At 39.0% G+C, this 22074-nt stretch overlaps 1 protein-coding gene across 3 annotated transcripts in view; it reads left to right on the top strand.

Annotated features, from left to right (window-relative positions):
• The window catches only part of LOC139445529 (dynamin-1-like protein), a 91765-nt gene that overhangs the window by 29103 nt on the left and 40588 nt on the right, over window positions 1-22074 (top strand). For all 3 annotated transcript variants that reach the window (XM_071226673.1, XM_071226672.1, XM_071226671.1), the window contains exons 8-11: window positions 3322-3413; window positions 6258-6378; window positions 16708-16854; window positions 19288-19548. In XM_071226673.1, coding sequence (XP_071082774.1) covers window positions 3322-3413; window positions 6258-6378; window positions 16708-16854; window positions 19288-19548 — 621 coding nt within the window. The remainder of the gene's footprint in view (window positions 1-3321; window positions 3414-6257; window positions 6379-16707; window positions 16855-19287; window positions 19549-22074) is intronic.

The following is a 22074-nucleotide window of genomic DNA, read 5'->3' as shown; positions in this document are numbered from 1 at the left end:
GAATGCTTGGGTTTTTTTGCAGCACACTGGATCATTCTGGAAGACCCCTACAGAGGGCTACAAACTAACCGTGGCAGTTCCACCCCCGGCCTAATCTGCAAGTCAAGTTTCGGCCCTGCAAGACACAATCCCATCAACTGAGGTTTCTACTCTCGAGTATTACTCGTTCCAAAGAAAGACAACCTGTGCATCATCAACATAAAGATCTTTAATATACAGTTTCTAGAACATCACTGAACTACCGTATGATCTTTTGACCGGAAGATGGTCAGCCACGATCCTGAAGATGCATACCTTCACATGCCGATTCATCGGGAGCATCATCAGCACCTCTGCTTCAGATTCCAAGGGATGCATTTTCAATGGAAAGTGTTCTGGAATTTCTGTGAACCTGTGGTTATTCACCCACATCACGAAACCTGTCACACAGTATCTCCAATTGTCCGGGGATAGTCTTTGACTACATACAGGCGCATGGAGACCTTGTAGAAGCACCTCAACTTCGCAGGGATGTTGCTACATCTACTCGGTTTGATTATCAACATTCCAGAGTTGGAGATGACCCAACTCGATGCCTACATTTCAGAGGGGCATTATTTGACAACAGAGTGGGCAAGATGTTTATTCCTCCAGACAGATGGATAAAGATACAGATGCAAGTACTGTTGTCCAAACAGTCCTTAACACATCTACAGTGGCAAGAACTTCTGGGCCTCATATCTTCAGCACAGGCTCTTACAGAGAGAACTTTGATGGATAGTTTGTTTTTTTCTTTGGCCATTCCTGCAGAGGGATGATTGCAAAACCAGGATTCGCCTCCCAATGCCATTAAACCAGCACCTTCAATTGTGGCTTTGGGAATTGAATGTTTGTGGATGCCTCAATGCTCGGTTGGGGAGCGCACCTATTGGAACAACAGAGAGCAGGGCATTAAGGAATTAAGAATGTAATAGCAGATTCTCTTTCCTGACTGGATCAACCATTCATGACAGAGTGACAGCTACATCCGGAGATATTTCAATAAATTTGCAGGCTCTGCCGAACCCCAGACATCGATCTCTTTGCAACCCGATACAATGCTCAGCTACCGAGATTCATCTCCCCAGACCCACATTAATGTTACTATTTCTACCACACTCAAGCCAGCTTCATCTGTTACCGGAGAAGCTGCATCTCTGTGTCTGGCACAGAAATCTCTGATCGCTAAGGGATATTCTAGAAGAGAGGCTCGATCTATCACAGATGCACATCATTCCTGCACGAAGGCTCTCTATGACCACAAGTTGGCATTTGAAGGTTATCGCAAGACTCGGGACATTCAATCCCCGACCATAGCCCCACCTCAACAGATCGCTTAATACCTACAGCAAATGTGAACCACAAGGAAGCTAAAGGAATCAACTCAATGAGTGCAACGACCACTGGATTAAAGATTTCAACGGTAGCAGAAATTCAAACCCTGATTTGTTCATACAAGCAAACTTTTCTGTCTTCAACATCGAAGTTGTCACAAGGTGTGGCTGTTTTGATGGTGTCTCAAACCCTCTACCTGCTCACCTATGTCTACGGAATACTTGTGTGTAGTAGTTGGTTTGAAGACCCGTACGGTTGTGGTTGATCATTCTTTTTCTCATTATAACATACTTGTAATCACTGCAGGTGTATTTGATAGTTTTAATGAAGTGAAAAAGATATGCCAAGCTGTTCGCCTAACGTCTTAGAGCGTATGTTGCAGGCAGTATTGAAGAACTTTACGGGCCAGACCAGGGATTATTTGCCTTTTGTCTGTTGGATGTATGTGGGAGAGCAGTCTTGAAGAACCTTTTACTGACCGGACAAGGGATGATTCCCTCTCTCGCGTACGTGGGTTGGGTTGTAAGTTGTTGCTGGATGGGCATCCCCTTGTTCAATGCTACGCAGTCATTCATTAGATCTATGTCTACGGCGAAGACATGGAACACAACTTACCCAAACTTATGTTAAGTACGTCCTAGTAGCGGAAAGTTTTTTTTAGAAGCAACCCATACATGAGTTTTCGTCTTTGATGGCCCTAGTCGATGTGACTATTGCCAGATTGGATCATGGTTTAGGGCTGGTTTCCTCGTGTGTCTCACGGTTGAGGTCTTCTACAGGCTTGGGTATTTGTACCCCTCCTACAAACCTTGGGATAAATGCATAGTGTGAGAGAATTTGTTTTTTAAAAATTGAAAATTTACAATAAATCATAGCCATCCCTGCATCACAATTACAACAGCCTGAATGCTCTACGAAAGAGTAAGCTTGGGACGTCACATGATTAAGTTGCACAATACACAGTGCTGTGTTTGTATGAGGTGTTTTTTTAGGCTGTAAAAACGTTTTAAGATTGTTTACACACAGGATTCAGAGAAGAAGGGATAAGAGGTTGTGAGATCACAAACCAATCTCAACACAGAAATGTGATGCAATGTAAATGCACCCAACAATCATTATATATGAGAATGGCATGAGTGCAATGCAAGAAAATTTATTTGTTTTTGTGTCAGGAAACTAGATATACCTGTGTAGTACACAGGGAATTCTGAATGCACCCGGGGGGACGGGTGGCCCAGTTGTCTAAGGCGCCACGATTCGCTGTGCAGAGTTGCGTCCCTTGGGCACGCCAGAAACCTATGATTGTGGGTTCGAATGCTGGTTCGCCCCGATTATGTTTCTAGGTTTGTCAGCACCATACCTGTGCTCGTGGATTTCACCGATAAACGTCTGACACCTGCATCACTTCCGGCTTTCCTCCCACATTAAGCTGACACGCCGCGATATAACTGGAATACTGTTAAAAGCGGCGTTAAACCCAACTCACTCACTCACTCACTGAATGCACCCAAGGATGGGTGTGTTACAGTTAAGCAACAAATCAAACACAGTCTGGGTGATAATTTTGATATTTTTATGTTAATATTTTGGTATGGGCTTCTTCCTAAAACCTTCTTAAGTATCCAGTGTATTTAAATCTCTGTTCTATTCTACATGCTCCAGATGCATTCACCACCATATCTTATTTATTAAGCTTTGATGACAAGATGCTAAAAATGGAATCCATTCCAATTACACTGTCCTTTCATGATTGAAACAAGCTGAAGTATCACCAGTACTCTATTCCAGTTCAGTATGTTGTCTCGAATATAACTGAGACGTCACTTCCAAAACAAAGCTATGGAGGCATATGGGTCCATGGTATATAAATGTATCATAATAGAATGGAGATATCGTTTACTTGCTAAATGAGAAGGCCCAAAAATAAGAAAGAAATTTGCTTGTGCTTATTCACAATCTTTGTTGTAGGGCCACTTGCTGCTACAGATCATCACCAAGTTTGCATCAGCATACTGTAACACAATAGAAGGAACAGCCAAAAACATAGAAACAGCAGAGCTGTGAGTAGCCATCTCATGTTTTTCACTGGTTTTTAGAATGTCCTTTTCAAGATCCGTACGCCAGCATCAGATCTTTTACACGCGTTTCCTAAGGTTCATGGAAAGTATGTTTGAAACATAAAAATGTTGATAAATGTTGTTTTAAGTTTCTTTTTTCGGTTTATAAGCATGGAAAAACACTTTCCCTCGGTTTTGGTAGACAGAGCATGCCCTGGGGGTCGGGAAAAACCTTGTGAGCTTGTTTTCTCCAATACATAAATTTATTGCTAATGAGTTTCAGTTTAATATATTACTCAAAATAAATTTAGAGAATACTCAAATCTGATGGGTTTGTTATGTAAACAGGCACTTTTTGACCCACATTTTCCTGATGTAAAGTAATATTGGTGTGACTCAGAATTAGAGGGTCAAGATATATTTTGTCATATTTTGTGTATTTTTGTGTATTTTTGTGTATTTTTTGTGGTTATGAAATATCTTAAGATGTGACACAAGAGCAGTTACAATACTTACACAGTAAGGTGATGCTACATCTTTCAAAAGTAAGATGAGCATGATAATTTCCAGAAATGGCCAATAGAGTGGAATATATAATGGGCTTATGATGTAGTGCATTGTATTGACTGGTTGTCTGTCCGATTGTCCATCATCCTAAATTAACTTTTACCCTTTGATCATCTCCACTGAAACTCACGTGTGGAGCTGAAACTACCGTATGATCACAGCTTTGGGGTATGAAAAACTGCTCACAGAATGCCATTCAGACTTCAAACATGGTGGCCATATTGAAAAAGTCATTGTTAGCTCACCTGACTATAAGTCAAGTGGGCTCATGTTGTGGCGCTTTGTCCTTCCGTTGTTAACTTTTGTATTTTCACATCTCCGCAGAAATGCCTGTGGAACTTTTTTTGAATAATTCTATGATGTCTCAAAACCAAATTGAAAATGTCATTTTTAGCCATTACTCGGCCATTTCTGCATGCATGTTTTATTATGATACATATCATAATTATTGTTATGCAGACAGTATGTTGTTTTCGGAATAACAGATCATACTATTTTTGGCATGTTTGGACAAATTGACTGGTGTGTCTGTTACCTTTTCGCTGGTCAAAGTCAAAACAGCTGTAGTTCCAGTCGTCAAGGCAAGGGCTAGTGATCTGCAGCACTTTGGGGGACCCTTCACACTGACTTTTGCAGTTGATGAAATGTGCACCTTTGACATGCTCTTAAATATCTTCTTTAATCCTGCTTGACTGAGCAATAATGCATGCAGGATACCGGTACCTCTCATTAAGATATAAATTATGTGAATTTAATACCTGCCGTGGTGTTGGCTGGCAGGGATAACAACAACTTCAGATAAGAGTTAGTTCCCCATGGTTTGATTTGCGCCAGGGATTAACTGTCTGACTTTGAGATTGTCAGCACACCTTTATTCATTTGTATTACATTGTTGACAAGTTGACAACTATCACAATACTATTGAAATGGTTTGGGTTACTATTGCCAATACAATTACAATTGTGAAAATGGCCCCAATAATCTCCCCTAACACTTACCTCTGTTTTCCTTGTGATACTTCATTATCGTCATCTCTTTGTAACTTCAAGGCCTATGGAACTGAAACTTTCACAAAATTCTAATCTGACTTTTTAACATGGCAGCCATTTTGAAAATGACAGAAAGACATTCGTCCTTTACTCAGGCATTTCTGCATGTATGATTGTGAAATTTGATATGCAGTAAATATGTGTTATGTGGAATACAGGGATAATTCTAGGGTGGGGCCTTGTGCTTTTAGCCCTTAAATTTGAAAAAATGCCAGCATTGTTTAGTACAATGGGGCTTGTTAACATGGTGCTGTAATATTTGCAATTTTGAGCCTTAATTTATGCGATTATGATTGTCCTCCCAAATTGATAATTTTCTTCACGAATTAATTGCATGCATAAAATATTGAGAGCTAATTATTAATTTCCCAATGGCAGTGAGACTATGCTGCCCAATGACAGCCGTGCTTCCAATTAACATGGTGTAAAAATATCTATTACTCAGTGATACAAGGTCTCTGATTGGTTGTTAAACACACACTCGATCATTTTATCCAGCAGTCTTTGTGGATGCAGACAGGGAACTAATTGCATGTACACAAGATGTGTGAGGAATTACCGGTATTCTCCACTACCATGATATGAAATACTGATGACAATACCAGTATATTGACAAAATGTGTTTTTCAATATCATGCATATCTTCAACTTGTTGGAAAAGTTTTTGTAAGCGACATCAATGGACAAATTCAATTGAAATTATGAAATTAACAACTGAAATTAACAGCTGAAACATGCATGAATGATCTCATCTATAGTGTCTCTAAGAAGTACACAGAATAATGGCCACCACTATTTCCTCATAATTTAGGGAGGCACGAGTGCTCAATCTCCTAAAGTGCTGCAATTCACTGTGTCCTGAGTTGCATCCCTTGCACACTCAAGAAACTTATGATTGTGGGTTCAAATCCCTGTTTGCTCCTATTATCCACTCACATTATTTGATTTTTTCTTCTTTGAAACAGCTTCATGGATTCAGCTGAAATTGTGTGTGGATGTTGGTGGTTTTTTTGCTGTATGGGAGTTCATCTTTGATCCAGGCTTTAGAATTGAAAGTTCAACATAGCAGTGATATTGTAAAGAAAATTAATATCATTTTAGAATCTTGTCCTCCAAATTTTAAAGGGTCAGAAGTCCGAAACTGAGTTACTTCATGTCAAGTTTCATGAAGAACTTTATGGTTGCGAAATTAGGTCTATGATATGACATTCCATGAATATCTTTTTTTCAGTTGTGGAGGAGCCAGAATTTGTTACATATTTCATGAGACATTTGGCAGAACATTGGAATCGGTTGACCCACTTGGTGGTTTGTCAACTAGAGATGTACTGACAGCCATTAGAAATGCAACGGTGAGTAAACTGTAAAGTGTCAAACTGACTGATTGTAGCTTGTGTTAAGAATATAGTCCGAAGGAATCTCTTTTTTAGGAATTGGACAGCTGTTGACAATGATTCGTTGCTTACTTAGACTGAAAGTTGGAGAGATCTCATGTCATGGCTCATTGTCCACCCATCTTAAACTTTTTGATTTGCATGAATTCTGAAACTGCAAGACCTCAGGAGCTGAAACTTAGCTTGGATTATCCCAGCAATGGTGTCTCTGAACTCCTCACAGATTGCTTATGCCATTTAAGATTTTAAGTGACATTTGTTTTGCCCATACTTATGAAGATTTTGGGTAGAATAGCAATAGTAGCAAACCATGCTTGTTGTAAAAGGCTGCCATGCTTGTCTGTAAGAGGCGACTAACGGGATCAGGAGGTCAGTCTCATTGACTTGGTTGATGCATATCATCACATCCCAATTGCATGGATCGATGATCATGATTGTCTGGTCCAGACTGGATTATTTACAGGCTGACTTCATATAGCTGGAATATTGCTGAGTGCAACGTTACACAACAAGCAAGCAAGCATCTTTGCCAATTACTTGTCCATTTTGCACATATCATTATGACATTAATGCAAGTATGTGGAATGCAGTATAGGATTCATTTTCTTGTGATCATATTTTCTATTTTAGACCCAGCTTGTAACCTTTGACATCCCCTTAACCCTGTAATCTAATGCCCTTCATTTTTGTAATCTCTGAAGTTTTGTTGTTGTTTTTTCAGCTAAAATTATGTTTTTGGCCTGTGATCCAAGGAATGTTCTCACATTTGCTCAAAGAATTTTTATCTGATTTTATACACTTATCCCCATTTCTCAATCATATCAGCATGTAATATTATAAAGTTTGATATTGTCATTATTATTTTGTATGACTATAATTAACACTTTTTTTGCTATGTATTGTGATATTTGTTTATTGACCATTCTGTACTGCTGCTGGATTAAACATCAGGTAGGCTATAGAAATACAAGGTTTAGATCAAGAGATACACAAATCCCACTCAGAAGTTACTGGTTACACTTTCCTTTATTGTTCACGTAAATGCTTTTTTCATCAACCTGAGGATGCTTGGATACACAGGGTTTATTCTTGAAAATAGTCAGTATGTGGAAACGTCACTGATGTCACAGGCACGGGTAATCTGCTGACAATCTAACTGTATGTTTGAAAATATCACTACTCATATGAAATAATGTTACAATGTGCCCCAGACAATAAATGAGACATACTATTAAATCTGTTTGACCATGATGTATGCTCCCATGACTGGGGGACAGTAGTCATTAAGACATGCCACATACATGTATAAGTTTCTCAGTATCTTTTATATGAGGTTTTCTTGATCACCCTTTGATGTTGCGCCGAATATAAGATATGATTAATGAAACTGATGGTATGCTGTTGAAGAAATAACCACCTGATATCATCATTTTGTGTTAGTATTCCATAAATAATAAATGTTTGTTTCTTATGGATACAATAACATGCATAACCAAGTCAGTGAGCCTGACCACCCGATCCCATTAGTCGCCTCTTACGACAAGCATAGTCGCCTTTTACTGCAAGCATGGTTTGCTGAAGACCTATTCTACCCCAGATCTTCACGGGTCATAATAATAAATGAATAGATAGGTAAGATAATGATAGATATATACAATCATATTAATAATGTTGAGTACCAACCTTAAAGCCCCACCCTGACTATAAATAGCCCATAAGGTGGTGGTGTTTCAGTTTCGAACAATGGCTGACAATGTAAACACAACCAAGTGTCGGGAGAAGCTTTTTGAAAACCGTTCGCAAACAAGATCACCATTGACTGTCAAACCTCGTATCAACTTGAAAGACAAACCCTGGATATCACAAATGACTCCATATCTAGATATCAGTCAATAAATTTTCTGTACTTTTATCATAAAAAATCGAATCGATCGTGTTTAGCATCTGTATCAATCACAGTGGGCGGGGCTTATTTACGGCTGCACTATTAATAGCAAAGCACATGGTCATGTGTACATTGACACATTCAATGCATTTGTGGTCAAATTGTTGTTTGATGCATATATTTACGGATGAACAGCAGCACAACAACATTGTCAGTTAATGTAACAATAACCTTAATTAGCGACAAGATTAAACATTTATTTCGACAATAACGTAAATATTTGGGTATTTGTTTGATTGATTGCAGTCCAGAGTTAGGCCTATCATATAAAACACAATAGCCAGATCACATTTTAAAACGTTTATTAATAAACAGCTTTACAAATACTATTTTGACATATGCCAAATTTTAAACTTCAGAAGTTGCGCCAATATATCCTACTTTGACAACAATACATAAACATGTCACGTGTATCAACATAACAATGCACAAAAACAACTGATACCAGCAGGATGGAAAGGCAACGAAATAGGACCAAATGCTCTGACCTACAATAGACCATTCTACATACATGTATTGTACTTGTACTTATGATAACGAAAAATCCAATGCACATGTTCCAAGACAATTTAAATCACTGATTTCCTTTTCTTTCACCATTTTTTCACACACCAAACCAAGTTTTATAATTAGATCCACATGTGTCCCATGTATTGTTTGTTCACTGGATTTGGATATAATTCGCACACATGTCACTTCATGTCCAAGTATCTGGGATCTCTCCAAGAGCCTCGTCTATTCAGCTCAGGCCAGAAGTATTTGTTGCGTTGTTTCCGAATCGAAGAATATCTACAACTTGGTGGGGCGCCATTCCCTAACCACAACTGCCTGTGCTGTGTCACGCATGGTTGACAAAAACAGTGAGAGCAGGCATCTTCTCCTTCAACTGGCTTCACAATGAAATCTGGCTGTGACACTGAAAAACAAATACCAAGAATCGGCAATGAATTTGTCAATGTTTCTGTTGTACTTGCAAGGGCGGGAAGAGAGGCGCCATCTTGTTGATTCGAGTTGGCAGCCGGAATTATGTCATCTTCAATTGGAACTTTCTCCATGAGAAAGTCATCAATGTCATAATCGAAATGACCAAAGGCTCCCCTTATCATCTCTAACAACTCTTCTGTCAAATTAAGCATCACACGAAAATGTTTGATGCTCATATTGAAGACAAGGTAACCTGCAAACTATTTGACAGTTGTCGTAAGCAGTAATCCAGTTTGGATGCTCGCTCGGGGCGTTGTTGCTAGGAGATCACATGGTCGGAAAGGGGGCATGCACAAGGTTTTAGAAAGTAATTAGAAGAAACCCACATTGGTTTCAACAAGTCGTGCCTTATCCCATTTGTAAATGATATATATAAATAATGGCAATCTAAAAATAGCATGTACATCATTTTTTAATAATAAGATTAACGAAAACAAATCTTTACTATAAAATGCATTTTTATTTGGTATTGCATCCCGGGGACATAATCCTGATCACGTTGGTGTGTGTCAAAGGTCACTTTCATTCACAAGTTTGTTTACATAACATTGATGCCAGATTGTTTTTGTATTTCAACATTTGATGTATTATCAGTGGAAAAAATGGATTTAATCAGTCCGAATAGGTTGTGTGTTGGTTTTATTCCAGACAGATAGTTATTTTTCAGTTCTGTGTTTGCGATCAGAACACACCAAACTGCACCTTACTTCGCGGACAAAATTATTAATTATTATTGTTACAGGTTGTGTCGGTATGTTTAGCTCGTATTTCTGTAAGTGTATGCTGTATTTCAAGACAGATTTGGTTTGTCGATTGCTTAACGCCACACTCGTCAATATTCCAGCCATATGACGCCGTTATGGAAATAATCGAGTATGTACCAGACAGTCCGGTGATTGACATCATGAGAAACACACCTTGCTTCGCGGATAAAGTTTTTGCAAATGCTCCCGTGTGCTGAGCTCACTGTGTAGTTAAGACTGTCATTTCGCTGTGAGGAGCTATTGTGACATACTATGTCGTACTAATCGTACTTTCACAGAAAGATTGAAAATTGGAAAGATTTGTAATAAAGATTTGAGATATTAGAATTTAGTGCTTGTTTGCAAGTAATCACTTGGTATTCATTTTTGTGTGAGTGATGAAAATGAGAAATTGTCAGTCTTTAACAAGTTAGTTGCTGTTAAATTGACCATGGCTGAGAAAATTTCTAAAGTTTCTAATACTTTGGTTTTCTGTGAAGTGTTTGTACAATATGAAAGATTTTGTACACATGCTAACTTGGCAGTTTGTTCTGAGGCATTCATCAGTTCGCTTTATGATCAACTTTGAGACATTGTTAGTGAATGCTAAGGAATTGTGTGATGAAGTGGCAAATGAGGCTGTGTGTATCACATTGTTGAAATCTATTGATCAGAAAGAAGATTATCGAGGCATTGACATTATGACAGATGCTCATCATGGGTGGGGAAAAAATGCAGCTGAGAGAGACATCGTCGCTTTGAGTTGCGTGACCAGGAAATGTGTTCATGCCGCAGTAGTTACAAGAGAGGATGATCCGTGTAGCCAGCGACATGAAATGCATGGTATTCGAAAATTGTATGACCACCTTGATGAAAATAATGTTGAAATCAATGTTCACGCACATGACACAAATGCTAGTGTGAACAAATTTTTATCAGAACATCGTTTGGAAGTATGTAATGCAAATGATGCTTGGCATGCCACTAAAGGAATCAGCAGGGAATTAAAACCTGTGTCAAGGGGACCCACAAAGTTTCACGGACTGACGTGGCATGAGGAACTTTCGGACAAGTGTGCCTCAGTCAAAACACATTGCTACTGGGCAATGAAAACGTATGACGGAAGCGAAAAAAAACTACTTTTGTCTCTTGACAATATTACTGACCATTACCAGGGTCTTCATGATTATTGTCATCCAGATTCCAGGTGCAGGCAAGACAAACATTATCTTCCGACGAAAACACTGTTGAAATAACCGAGTGCTGTTGATAATTTGAGAAATGCTATTCACAAACTCCAAATATATGGTTCACCACAGGATTACAAGATAGACACAATTTTTATGGATAACAACTTCTTTAATACTGTAAAGAGGCGACGTTTCGGTATAGATCCTTATACCGTTGTCAAGCAAGACTGAATGAGGGACATAGTGCAGAATATATATACATCTATTCCTCTATTGTTAATCATCCACTTGCTATATATATTCTGCACTATGTCCCTCATTCAGTCTTGCTTGACAACGGTATAAGGATCTATACCGAAACGTCGCCTTTTTACAGTATTAAAGAAGTTGTTATCCATAAAAATTGTGTCTATCTTGTCATCCGTTAACTTGTAAGTAATGCCTATCAAACAAGTTACCACAGGATTACATTTGGTGCCGTGACACACATTATGTTGAATGTTTTAATAACATTGCTCTTATTTACCACGACAAACGTATTTCATTCTCGTCCAGAGAATACAAGTGCAGGACAAATTTGTGTGTGTTAGACTGGAATGAAAACAAGGATCGTGGACATTCCACAGGGACATTTTATGAAGAGGTGCGCCATCACCGAAGACGAAATAGCAGGAAGGTTTTGAAACCAAAGACATACGCGTTTGTTGAGAAGTTGTGGAATAGTTTTATGAATATTTATTACCGTTAATGGTGAGTGAAACATTGCACAGTGTAACTTACGTCCTTGTTGGCACGTGGGTGGGTGTTTACATATCATGTTGCCTTGTCATCCGTTTACGTATTAACCAATGAAATGTCTGTGTTATCATGATGTCATAATGACCTGTCAGATCACTCGTACAAGCTCCGCCCATTAGAGTGTGGTAACAGTAGTTACTATCGCAGATGGGGTTTTAAGTATTTTTTCATGGGTTCTTGCCAATGAAATATGTTATTAGTCTGACAGGACTTTCCAGGTTTATTGCAGTATGTTCAGGTTTCACATCCCTTAAGGAACTTCTTGCAGTGATAAATCTGATTTTCTCGGAATGTACCCACTGTGTTGTGTACACAGCTTGGAGGATAACCAAAGCATTGTTAAGACATAGTTCTGAATTACTACGAATACTAAACCTCTTTTATCACGAATCCCGTATTTTTGCTGTCATGACACAGTAAAAATCTTCACATTTTCTACAGAAGTCCTCTTTACTGTCAACTGTCCACAACTAGTTGAGATACTAATAGTATCTACCCTCCTAAGCCTCTTGAGCATTGCTCAGCCAGAAAGTCCTAACATAGAAAACATTTAGCACATATTGATTATTTTGTGCACAATAACAAATAGTATATTCAGCTTACGTAGTTTAAGTAGTTCACATAGTTTACCAGTAGACAAGTCAGTGATTTGCTTTATAGTTGAAGAGGCCAGCCTCCGTGGTCTAGTGGTAGAGCGTCCCCCCGGAGAGCGGAAGTTCCGGGTTTCGATCCCCAGCCGCGTCATACCAAAAGACGTTAAAAGATGGTACTTGTTGTTACCCTGTCTGGCGCTCGGCATTAAGGGGTTAAAGCAAGGACTGGTCAGCTCTGAGTCAGTATACTGTGTCTGAGTGGGGTATTCATGTTAAACTGCGCCATGTATCTCAGTGGGCTAGCACTATAAATCGGCATCAGTCCAGTCTAGTACAAGCAGAAACACACACACGTGCATGCACGTCACTATATAAGTGCAATAATCTTGGACGCGATGTTAAACCCAATTTCACCTCACCTCACCTCACCTATAGTTGAAGAGGACTAGTTTACCTTGGAACATAGTTGCTAGGGAGGTAAACATGGTTTTGTGAGTAAGATGGTAACTCCTTCTTCAGCTTGTCAGAAGTGTGGGTACGCCGGAGACCCTCACTCATGCCGGAAGTGCCGATATTCACTCGGCTCGGAGGAATGGAGATGTACATAGTGTGTTTCTCTCTTTCAGGAGGATTTTTTCAGGATTTCATGAGGGAAGCTGCCAGGAAGACTGTTGTGTCCCTGTTTATGCTTAATAGTCCGTGAGAAGCACCTCACCAGGCCACTGGAGGATATCCTTAACCTTCCCCACTGCCTGTCCTTCCTGCTCAGGCAGAAGCTACACCTCTTCTACCTTTGAGCCTTTTTAAAAATTTATTCCAGAAGCAGTAAGGGAACATGAAGGCCATGATAGATGAGGGGTTGACTTGTGTAGGCAGAGTAGACGGCCATTTTGAAAGCTCCCTGGCTGGACAGCCAGTGGGGTGGAGCAAGGACCATGGCTGACAGAGGAACACCAAAGGAGGTGACATCACCGCAGGCTTGGGTTGTGGATGGTCGGTGACTGTCATTCCCACGGATTGACGTCTAGGTTGTGGTTCACAATACTCTCTTCAGCTTCTTTTCTTCAATCCAGCTTCAGCTTGACATGTCCATGGGACTTTTGACAGGGTTGGACACCACGGTTACCAATATGGCCAGAGTTACAGCTGTGACACCATGATTAAGTCAGATTTGGATCCACACGGTCGGGTGGAAGATGGGAGACTGGATTGCAGTTGCTATCTGTGCCAACCATTGTAACCTCGGATAGAGGACAAGGGACAGAAGATAATCAAGAGTCATCAGGGTCCCTAGTGGTGCACAGTGTGGCCACCGCCTGTGGGGATGGTCCTTCTTACCAGATCAGAGGGGGGTAGGACATTTAGATGACTTGTATGTTGTGGACAGATTTGCTGCCTTCATTTGACTTCAACACTTCACTCCCACAAACTCCAAGATATGGATTCGACCAACTGACATGCCACGGACATTAGGGCCTACATCGACTGGTTTGTGGCGGGAGTATGTCAGAACATTCCACAACTGTAGGATTCTGACACTGGGATACAAGGAGGGACTCCAGTTTCCATCCATACAGTCCAGGTTGGATTGATGCACAGACTCAGGCAGGAGCAGTTACTCACCAACCAAATGTTAATGTCCACTCAATTCAAATGGCAGCACAATCTCATTAAATTCAGACCTTAGTTCTCGCTACCGCTTAACAAAGATCTGAAGACATCCCATTAGGGGTCACGTCAGAACGACCTTTGATCCGACCAATTAGAGAGTCGCTTCCCAGATCATGAAATTGACAGTCGGAATGTGATTTCAAATCATACAACCTCGAAAACTTTAACACGGGGTATTCCGAAAGATAGTTACAGGTTTAACGACTGAATCCATACAATCTAGACCATCTATTAGCCATTCCAGAATGTTCTTTTGTTTAGGTTTCAAATTTGTAATCAAGAATTTGTCAAAATATTTGCAGTGAAGTGCATATAAATTTATTGTTAATATTTCTAGAGGCATGAGATTTTCTGTTTTAAAAGTTGCACTGCATATGAGTGAACTAATCAATTGAATGTAGCTATCGTTGAGGTGTACATTAACAATACCGTTGCTTTGCATCTGAATGCAACATCTATATACCATGAAATTTCACATCATTCATGAACAGCATGTGATGCACAAAAGCCAAAGTGTGTGCGACTATAGGGAAACTCACAATCACTAATGCAATTGTGCAAAGCACATGCTTAAAAATGTCTCTGAGACTGTTTCCCCATGAGCAGACAAAATGGCGAATTGTGGGTACGACAGAGTGGGGACGTCAATACCCCAAAGTACCTAAAAGTTTGGCTCGTCAAAAAGTGTTTTTTCTTCCACCTGTGCATGGCAGGCCTAAACAAACTACACCTTGACAAGATGGTTTCATTTCATTAATTGCACTCCTCGATTGATTCCAATCTGCTCCTGTTGTCAATAGAGAGTTCTGTACAAAGACTGGAATGTGAATTTCAGTAGCTAGCTTTAAAAAAATGAGCTCCATCCACCCTGCCTGAAAGCAAGGCATCCTGTGAAGGGTGTGACCATAAGCCGCAAAGACTAAGGTGAGGTAGGCAACACCAGGGACAAGGTGTGTGCCAATGGCGTTACACCATGTTTGCAGACGAATCAAGATTTTGCTTGTCTGAAACGTGCAGGAGAAGTGGAATGGTGCCATTCCATGGATTGACGTTTTGATTGGGATCATAGTAGTAGACCTATGTTTCATCACCCGTTACTAATCTGTTTTTAAAATTGACGAAATCCTCCTCAATTAACTCTAAATTTTATCTGGCAATGTTGGTTCTCTTTTCCTTAAGATCAGAATTTAGAAACTGTGGCACCCAAGGAGCAGATATCTTATTCATCTGTAAATGTTCATGATTAATGGTTTCAATGGATCCATTGCTTAGGCCTGTGTCATTGTTCTCCCAGCCTTAAACATAGCTGCGTAACGTTTAACAGTGGAATAGCTAGGGCACTTATCCCCATCCACTTGTGACATATGGTAATGAAATTCTTGGGGAGTACTTTTTTCTAAAGTAAAAAACGTGACTGCTCAGTGCTCGTTCTTTTCCATTTCTGTGTCCATTTGGACCCTTATTATATTCAACTGGCTGTCACTAATATACAAACAGCCTACTCAACTACTCAAACAATGTACCACATTGTCTTATTCACTTTGTTATGGCCCATAGCTCAAAGTTAGTCAGGCTTAGAACTTTTTGACCAGCCATCATTTTATCCTTCTCTTATATTTTGTCAGTAATATATTCTCTCCAAATGAACTGTCTTATTAATGTAGTTAGAAGTATAGGACTTTCTGTTTTGAAGTTGTCTTGCATTAGACACATGTTTTCCCAACCAGAAGTGATGTCATTAAAATGCTCATAACTTTGTTATATAATAATAATAATAATAATAATAATAATAATAATAATAATTGCATTTGTAATGCGCCAGATTCCATTCACCAAGTGGATGCTCATAGCGCTACACTATTATTACCCCAGTCAGTGGATCGGTATGCACTCAATTTTCAATCTCCCTTGGGAGTATACAACCCAGGTAATGTAGCTGGAGGCTTGGGACTTACTGTTTCAAAATTATACTGCATAGGCATGTGTGAGCATGGTTATAGGTCAACAATCACTTGATCTGGTCAAGTCAAAATAGTTGACTGAATGATGGGGGCATTCTGAAAATGTGGGGATGCTAACAACTTTCTTGTACTTGCCCCTATTCCCATGAATTCATACAATGCTATTATTTATTGGTCACAAGTGAGCCAGGAGGATGCACACGGCGTCTGTCAGCTATACCCAGCAAGCATGGATTATCTTGTTTCTTCTATGTTCTGTGCTGTTCGAAGAGGATAAACATATTTTTACATAAACTTAGATCAGGTTTATGAACCTGTGTACAGCAATATATTTTAGGGATAAATATATCAATTTATTGTTTGAAGTTGAAATTTCAGTTGAGCTCACCATGAATCTTGCAGGGTCCTCGTCCAGCATTGTTTGTCCCTGAGATCTCCTTCGAGCTACTTGTGAAGCGACAGATACGTCGGCTTGAGGAACCAAGTCTGAGATGTGTGGAGTTGGTACATGAAGAGATGCAGAGAATGATCCAGCACTGTGGCACTCAGGTTATATCGTGGACTGGGAATAGTTCAATTATTTTAAGTTCAATTTTTGCTCACCTCATTGAAAGTCAAGTGAGCTTATGTTTGCCTGGCACCCAGCATTATCTGCCTAAAACATCTTCTCAGAAACCACTGAACTAATAACACTGAAAATTCACATACTTCCTTCCACCAAAGATGTCACCCCAATTTGTTCAAGAGGTTCAGATCTTCTTTTCAATATGGCCACCACAGCATCCATATGTTTTCTAGCATTATTAAATTGGGTTTATATGTGTGTTTAGTCATGGGGCTCAACACTTATGGTTTATACCTCAGTGTCAAAAACTGAGTTTTCAGAGGTTGAGAAAAGTGGTATTTTCATTCCAGTGAACAAAGCACTTTGACAGAACTATTTTCATACAAGAGTTACCTCCCCACAAATTGTCTCCCTTTATGCTAAATGTCAAGCCCATACTTTTCACGCTAGTTCCAAATTGTTCAAGGCAACAATAATGATAGATTGTCTTTTATGGAGTTCATATTGCTTCTTGCCATTTGTTATTCTCTTGAAAATATTTTGTTATAAACTAAAATTTCTCATTTAACAGATCTATTCAGACTGTTTGTTTTGCCAAGCGCCATTTTTGTTACTTGACCAGCGTGTATTCTCGTAGATTTCAAGAACATTAAGAATATATTTAAGCTGATTATGTATATATAATCATATCCAAAATATGAAAATGTGTGAATTTCCGTGACCTTGAATATAATTTCTGTCGTCTAGTTGCAGAGCATCCGCCTGGAGAGCGGAAGGTCTGGGGTTCGTTCCCCGGCCATGTCATACAAAAAGACGTTAAAAGATGGTACTAAGGCTAAAAAAATATATTCTTGGTTCTCAGGCACCGCGGCATCATCATAAAGTCCGCCGCACGTTTCCTTTTTATTTCAATTTTCCACACAAAAAAATCCTTAAATGTTCTGCGTCTCGAACACACGACCTCAACTGTGAAATGCTACAATACTTAAAAACAATACGATCCAATATAACGTTCAGTTACTTCCTTTTTCATGCGCACTGCTTTACGTTGCATCTCGTGTGTTACGGTCATGGCGGTAATAGGAGTTTGTGTGCTTGCTTTGCTGTTAGCAAATTTGGTCAATGAAAACATTATATTTGTGATGCATCACTAGACATGATGATGTGTGTGTGTGTGTGTGTGTGTGTGTGTGTGTGTGTGTGTGTGTGAGAGAGAGAGAGAGAGAAATAAAATAATAACCATAAGCGTAGCACTTTTGTTCAGCTGATCGCCATTGCCGGAAATGTTTTCAAATGGAAGAATTTGACCAATCACCTGTCCATGCACTTGCGATTGCAAAAACTTCATGTTGATATATAATAGTCAAACTACAACAAGTATGACTTTCAGCAATTCAATGTATGCCATTTATGATATACATATATCCATTCCTATCCACTAAAGTTCGTTTCAAGGCGCCAATAGCGGTAATATGACCTTGGTTTTCGATCTTCCGATCACTTCACATATGATTTTGCCGAAATGAATTGAAACAATATTGAATGAAATGTTGAATAAAATTAATAAAATAGATTACCAACATCAGTTCAAATATATTATGAACTCTTTCTACAACCAGACAGTGTAATTACCCGATTAATTTGAGTATTTCAGTACGGATTTGTTGACATGGCATTTCCGGTGTTCTGTGCCCACAGTAATATCTTTGTGTTGCGGAAAGAAACCCCATAAAATACTCAATCCTGTGTATAAGACGACAACACCCACCCACCACACACACATCTTGAAAGCCTCCTAATTCTAGTTATGAAAAACTCTCCTTACACACAGCGATATGCAGGTTTGGATTCTTACTAGTGTGTACACAACCCAAAAAAAGGCCCGCCCGCCCGATATTTTCAAAAGCTATTGCCTGAGAACCAATTTTTTTTTTCAGCCTTATTGTTACTCTGTCTGATGCTCGGCATTAGGGGGTTAAAACAAGGACTGGTCCGCTTGGAGTCAGTAAACTGTGTCTGAGTTGGGTATTCATGTTAAATTGCGACATGGTGTCTCAATTAACTAGCACTATTTCAAGGTTTTACATTTGTGATGAAATAATAACCAAAAGTATATAAGAAATAGGATATTCCATATGTCTCGTGAAATATCATGTTTCTCTCATCTTGTGATGGGAGCAAGATTATATTTTCCCCTCTTTCACTCAATGAGGGAAACATGATATTTCAATCGACGCATGAAATATCCTCTATATATCTTACCTGTCAAATTGTATGTTAAGTGTCTGCTCTCTTGATATTGAACTGTTGACTATGTATCCAGATAAGATACAGTGCCCTATTTTTATGTTTTGACCATTATCCCTTAATTGGGGCTGTCTTTGTGTGGGTGTGTTATTTAGATATTTTTTTTACAGCAAGAAATGTTGCGGTTTCCAAAACTACATGAAAGAATTATTGATGTTGTAACAAACTTACTGAGAAGACGACTTCCCACAACAAATGCAATGGTTGAGAATTTAGTGGCAATAGAACTGGCCTACATCAACACAAAACATCCTGACTTTTCTGAGGCCCACTTTGTGCACAGGTCTGTGTATGACACAGAGTCTTCCAACCACCCGACCCGGGCACTGACAAAAGACATGGTGGCCAAACACACCGAGGAGAAGGACAAGGTAGGAGTGCATGTCCCTCCGTTCTCTGTGTGGGTAGGGTTACGCTTGCAGTAGTTGAAATGAAATAAGTTATGTTTCAACAGTATTGGATGTTCATGGTTTGAGTAAGATAATCTCCATCATCACAATGGAAGAAGATGTGTGCGTGCTTTAATTCTTATGTTTTCAGCTCCCCTGAACTTATTGTGCAAGTGATCTAATGTCATGTCCTGTCATGCTGTCTGTCCATGCATCATAATCTTCTAGACAGTGAAGATTCGGGGTAGAATAGGTCTTCAGCAGCCCATGTTTGTCGTAAGAGGCGACTAACAGGATTGGGTGGTCAGGCTTGCTGACTTGGTTGATGCATGTCATTGTATCCCAATAGCGTGGATTGATGCTCATGATGAGAACGAACAGGTATAACAAACTTGTCAATATAGATATGAAATTTGATGTAATATATTACTAGAATGATGATTTACCATTCAAATTGTATTTCCTGCTCACCAAGGCATTGTTTTATATGCTGAAATTAAGATTACCGTGTGTATTTTGTTATATATATATAGCAATCAGCTGTACACACTTTTTCTCTAAATCTACCGGTGATTTAGTTAAAACGTACCCAATGATACAACTTCAAAGAATTTTGATGCAATGGTTAGAAGAAATTGTGTCTGAAAAAATAATTTTATCATGAATAATATATTCCAATATAGTGTTGTTTCAGTTGGAGCTTGGGACAATTTGACCAGTCAATGTGGGGACCTCCCGCACTTTCAATTGCGAAAAAACATTTGTTGACTTTTAATAGTCAAATTGCCATAAATATGACTTTTAACAAGTCAAAGTATGACATTTATGCTATATTTCCTTTATATGGCAATTAAAGTTCTTTCAAGGCACCATAAGGGATGAATTGACTGTGGTTGCTGTAAATAATGGTGAGTTGTGCGATGTACCAATTACTTCACACACAATTTTGCCAAAATTGATGTAAACAATTTTGAATGAAATTTTGAATAAACTTAAAAAAATATTTTACAAACATAAGTCTAGATATACAATGAACATGATTTTATAACCAGATTGTATAAAAATGGGATTAAATTGAGTACTTCAGTTTGGATTTGTTGACTGGTATTTCCGGTGTTCCGTGATCGCAGTGATCAGCTGATAATGTTTTTGGAGATGGGGAAAGACATCATGTCAGGGTAAACCTTGAGTTTATTAAAAATGTAAGTAAATTTTTGGAGGCATGCTATACCGCACGCTATAACTGAGTTAGCGCCATATTGAAGGGCGCAAAAGCGAGGGACACTAATAAAAACTAAATACATATCGCCCATATCATAAATAGACGACATACTTAGCAACTGTCTGTTAATGAAATAAAAGGACATACGTTTGTCACGTCGAAACTAGGGAGATAATTAAAAATAATTGTTCTTGTTGTAAGAGACGCTCAGATGTCAATGCGATAGTGAACAGCTGATGAATGATTTTATGAGGGAAATGGCCAGAATTTTAAGTTTTTGATGAGGGATGGTTGGGTTAACAACTAAAAAACATTATTTAATTCACAAACATGTCAAAAAAATAATTCTCAAAAACAATAGGACTGTAAAAAAAGAGAGAAAACAAACCACAAGACACATTGTTGAGCGAGGTTTGAATGGGCGGAGATGAACAGCAATAGCAAGGACTGAATTATTTTTGCTGTTTGCCGTAAATGATGACTGAGAACATAAAACGTTATGAAATTTAACAGGGCCAGTGAAAATATTGCAGAACAAGTACAAAATATGACCTACTTGCCCTGCGGAACAAGTTGGGTTTAAGAAAAAAAAATTAATATCCGGTACATTTTTTAACTCAAATGGTTTGATGTTGTATTGATAAAGTACATATGGTGTAGTAAAAGGAGAAATATTTTTTGCATTCCTCTTAGTGGGATCTGGTAATACCCCTACAAAAGGTCAAACCTACTCACAAACTTTGCTCGACCAATTTTGACAATACAGTCATCAATTCTTGGCTTGGAGAACAAATCAGTTTTTGATAATATAATAAGGCTTGGGTACCAGGACGCATATTTGGGTTAGAATTGATCTTCAGCAACCCATGCTTGTCTAAAGAGGTGACTCACGGGAGCAAACTGAAGGAACTTGGGTTCAAACAAAGGGTTGTAAAGAAAACAATTGTGGTTGTTATCTGAAACAAGAACACAGAAGTTTAGTGGTAAAAAGACAGGAAGTATTGTCTTGTCCAGACTCGATTATTTACATATGGCCATCATATAGCTGGATTATTGCTGAGTGTGGTGTTAAACAACAACAAACAAACAAACAAAACAGGATGCATGGTGAATCCGCTGTGCCCAAGTTGCGTAAAGGGGTTTTCAAGATCACTCTATGGCAGTGATTCACCCACAAAAAACATGAGTAAATCTTCAGAAGGGATTGAAGCATGTCAGCACCAGCCCTTGTGTACATCTCACGGTTACGGACTAGCGTAATGTTAATTTGCGATATCACTGAGAAC

Source organism: Haliotis cracherodii, unplaced genomic scaffold (genome assembly GCF_022045235.1).
Source record: "Haliotis cracherodii isolate W230 unplaced genomic scaffold, xgHalCrac1.p SCAF_6, whole genome shotgun sequence".
NCBI classification, from domain to species: Eukaryota; Metazoa; Mollusca; class Gastropoda; order Lepetellida; family Haliotidae; genus Haliotis; species Haliotis cracherodii.
This window is presented reverse-complemented; position numbering and strand designations above follow the sequence as displayed.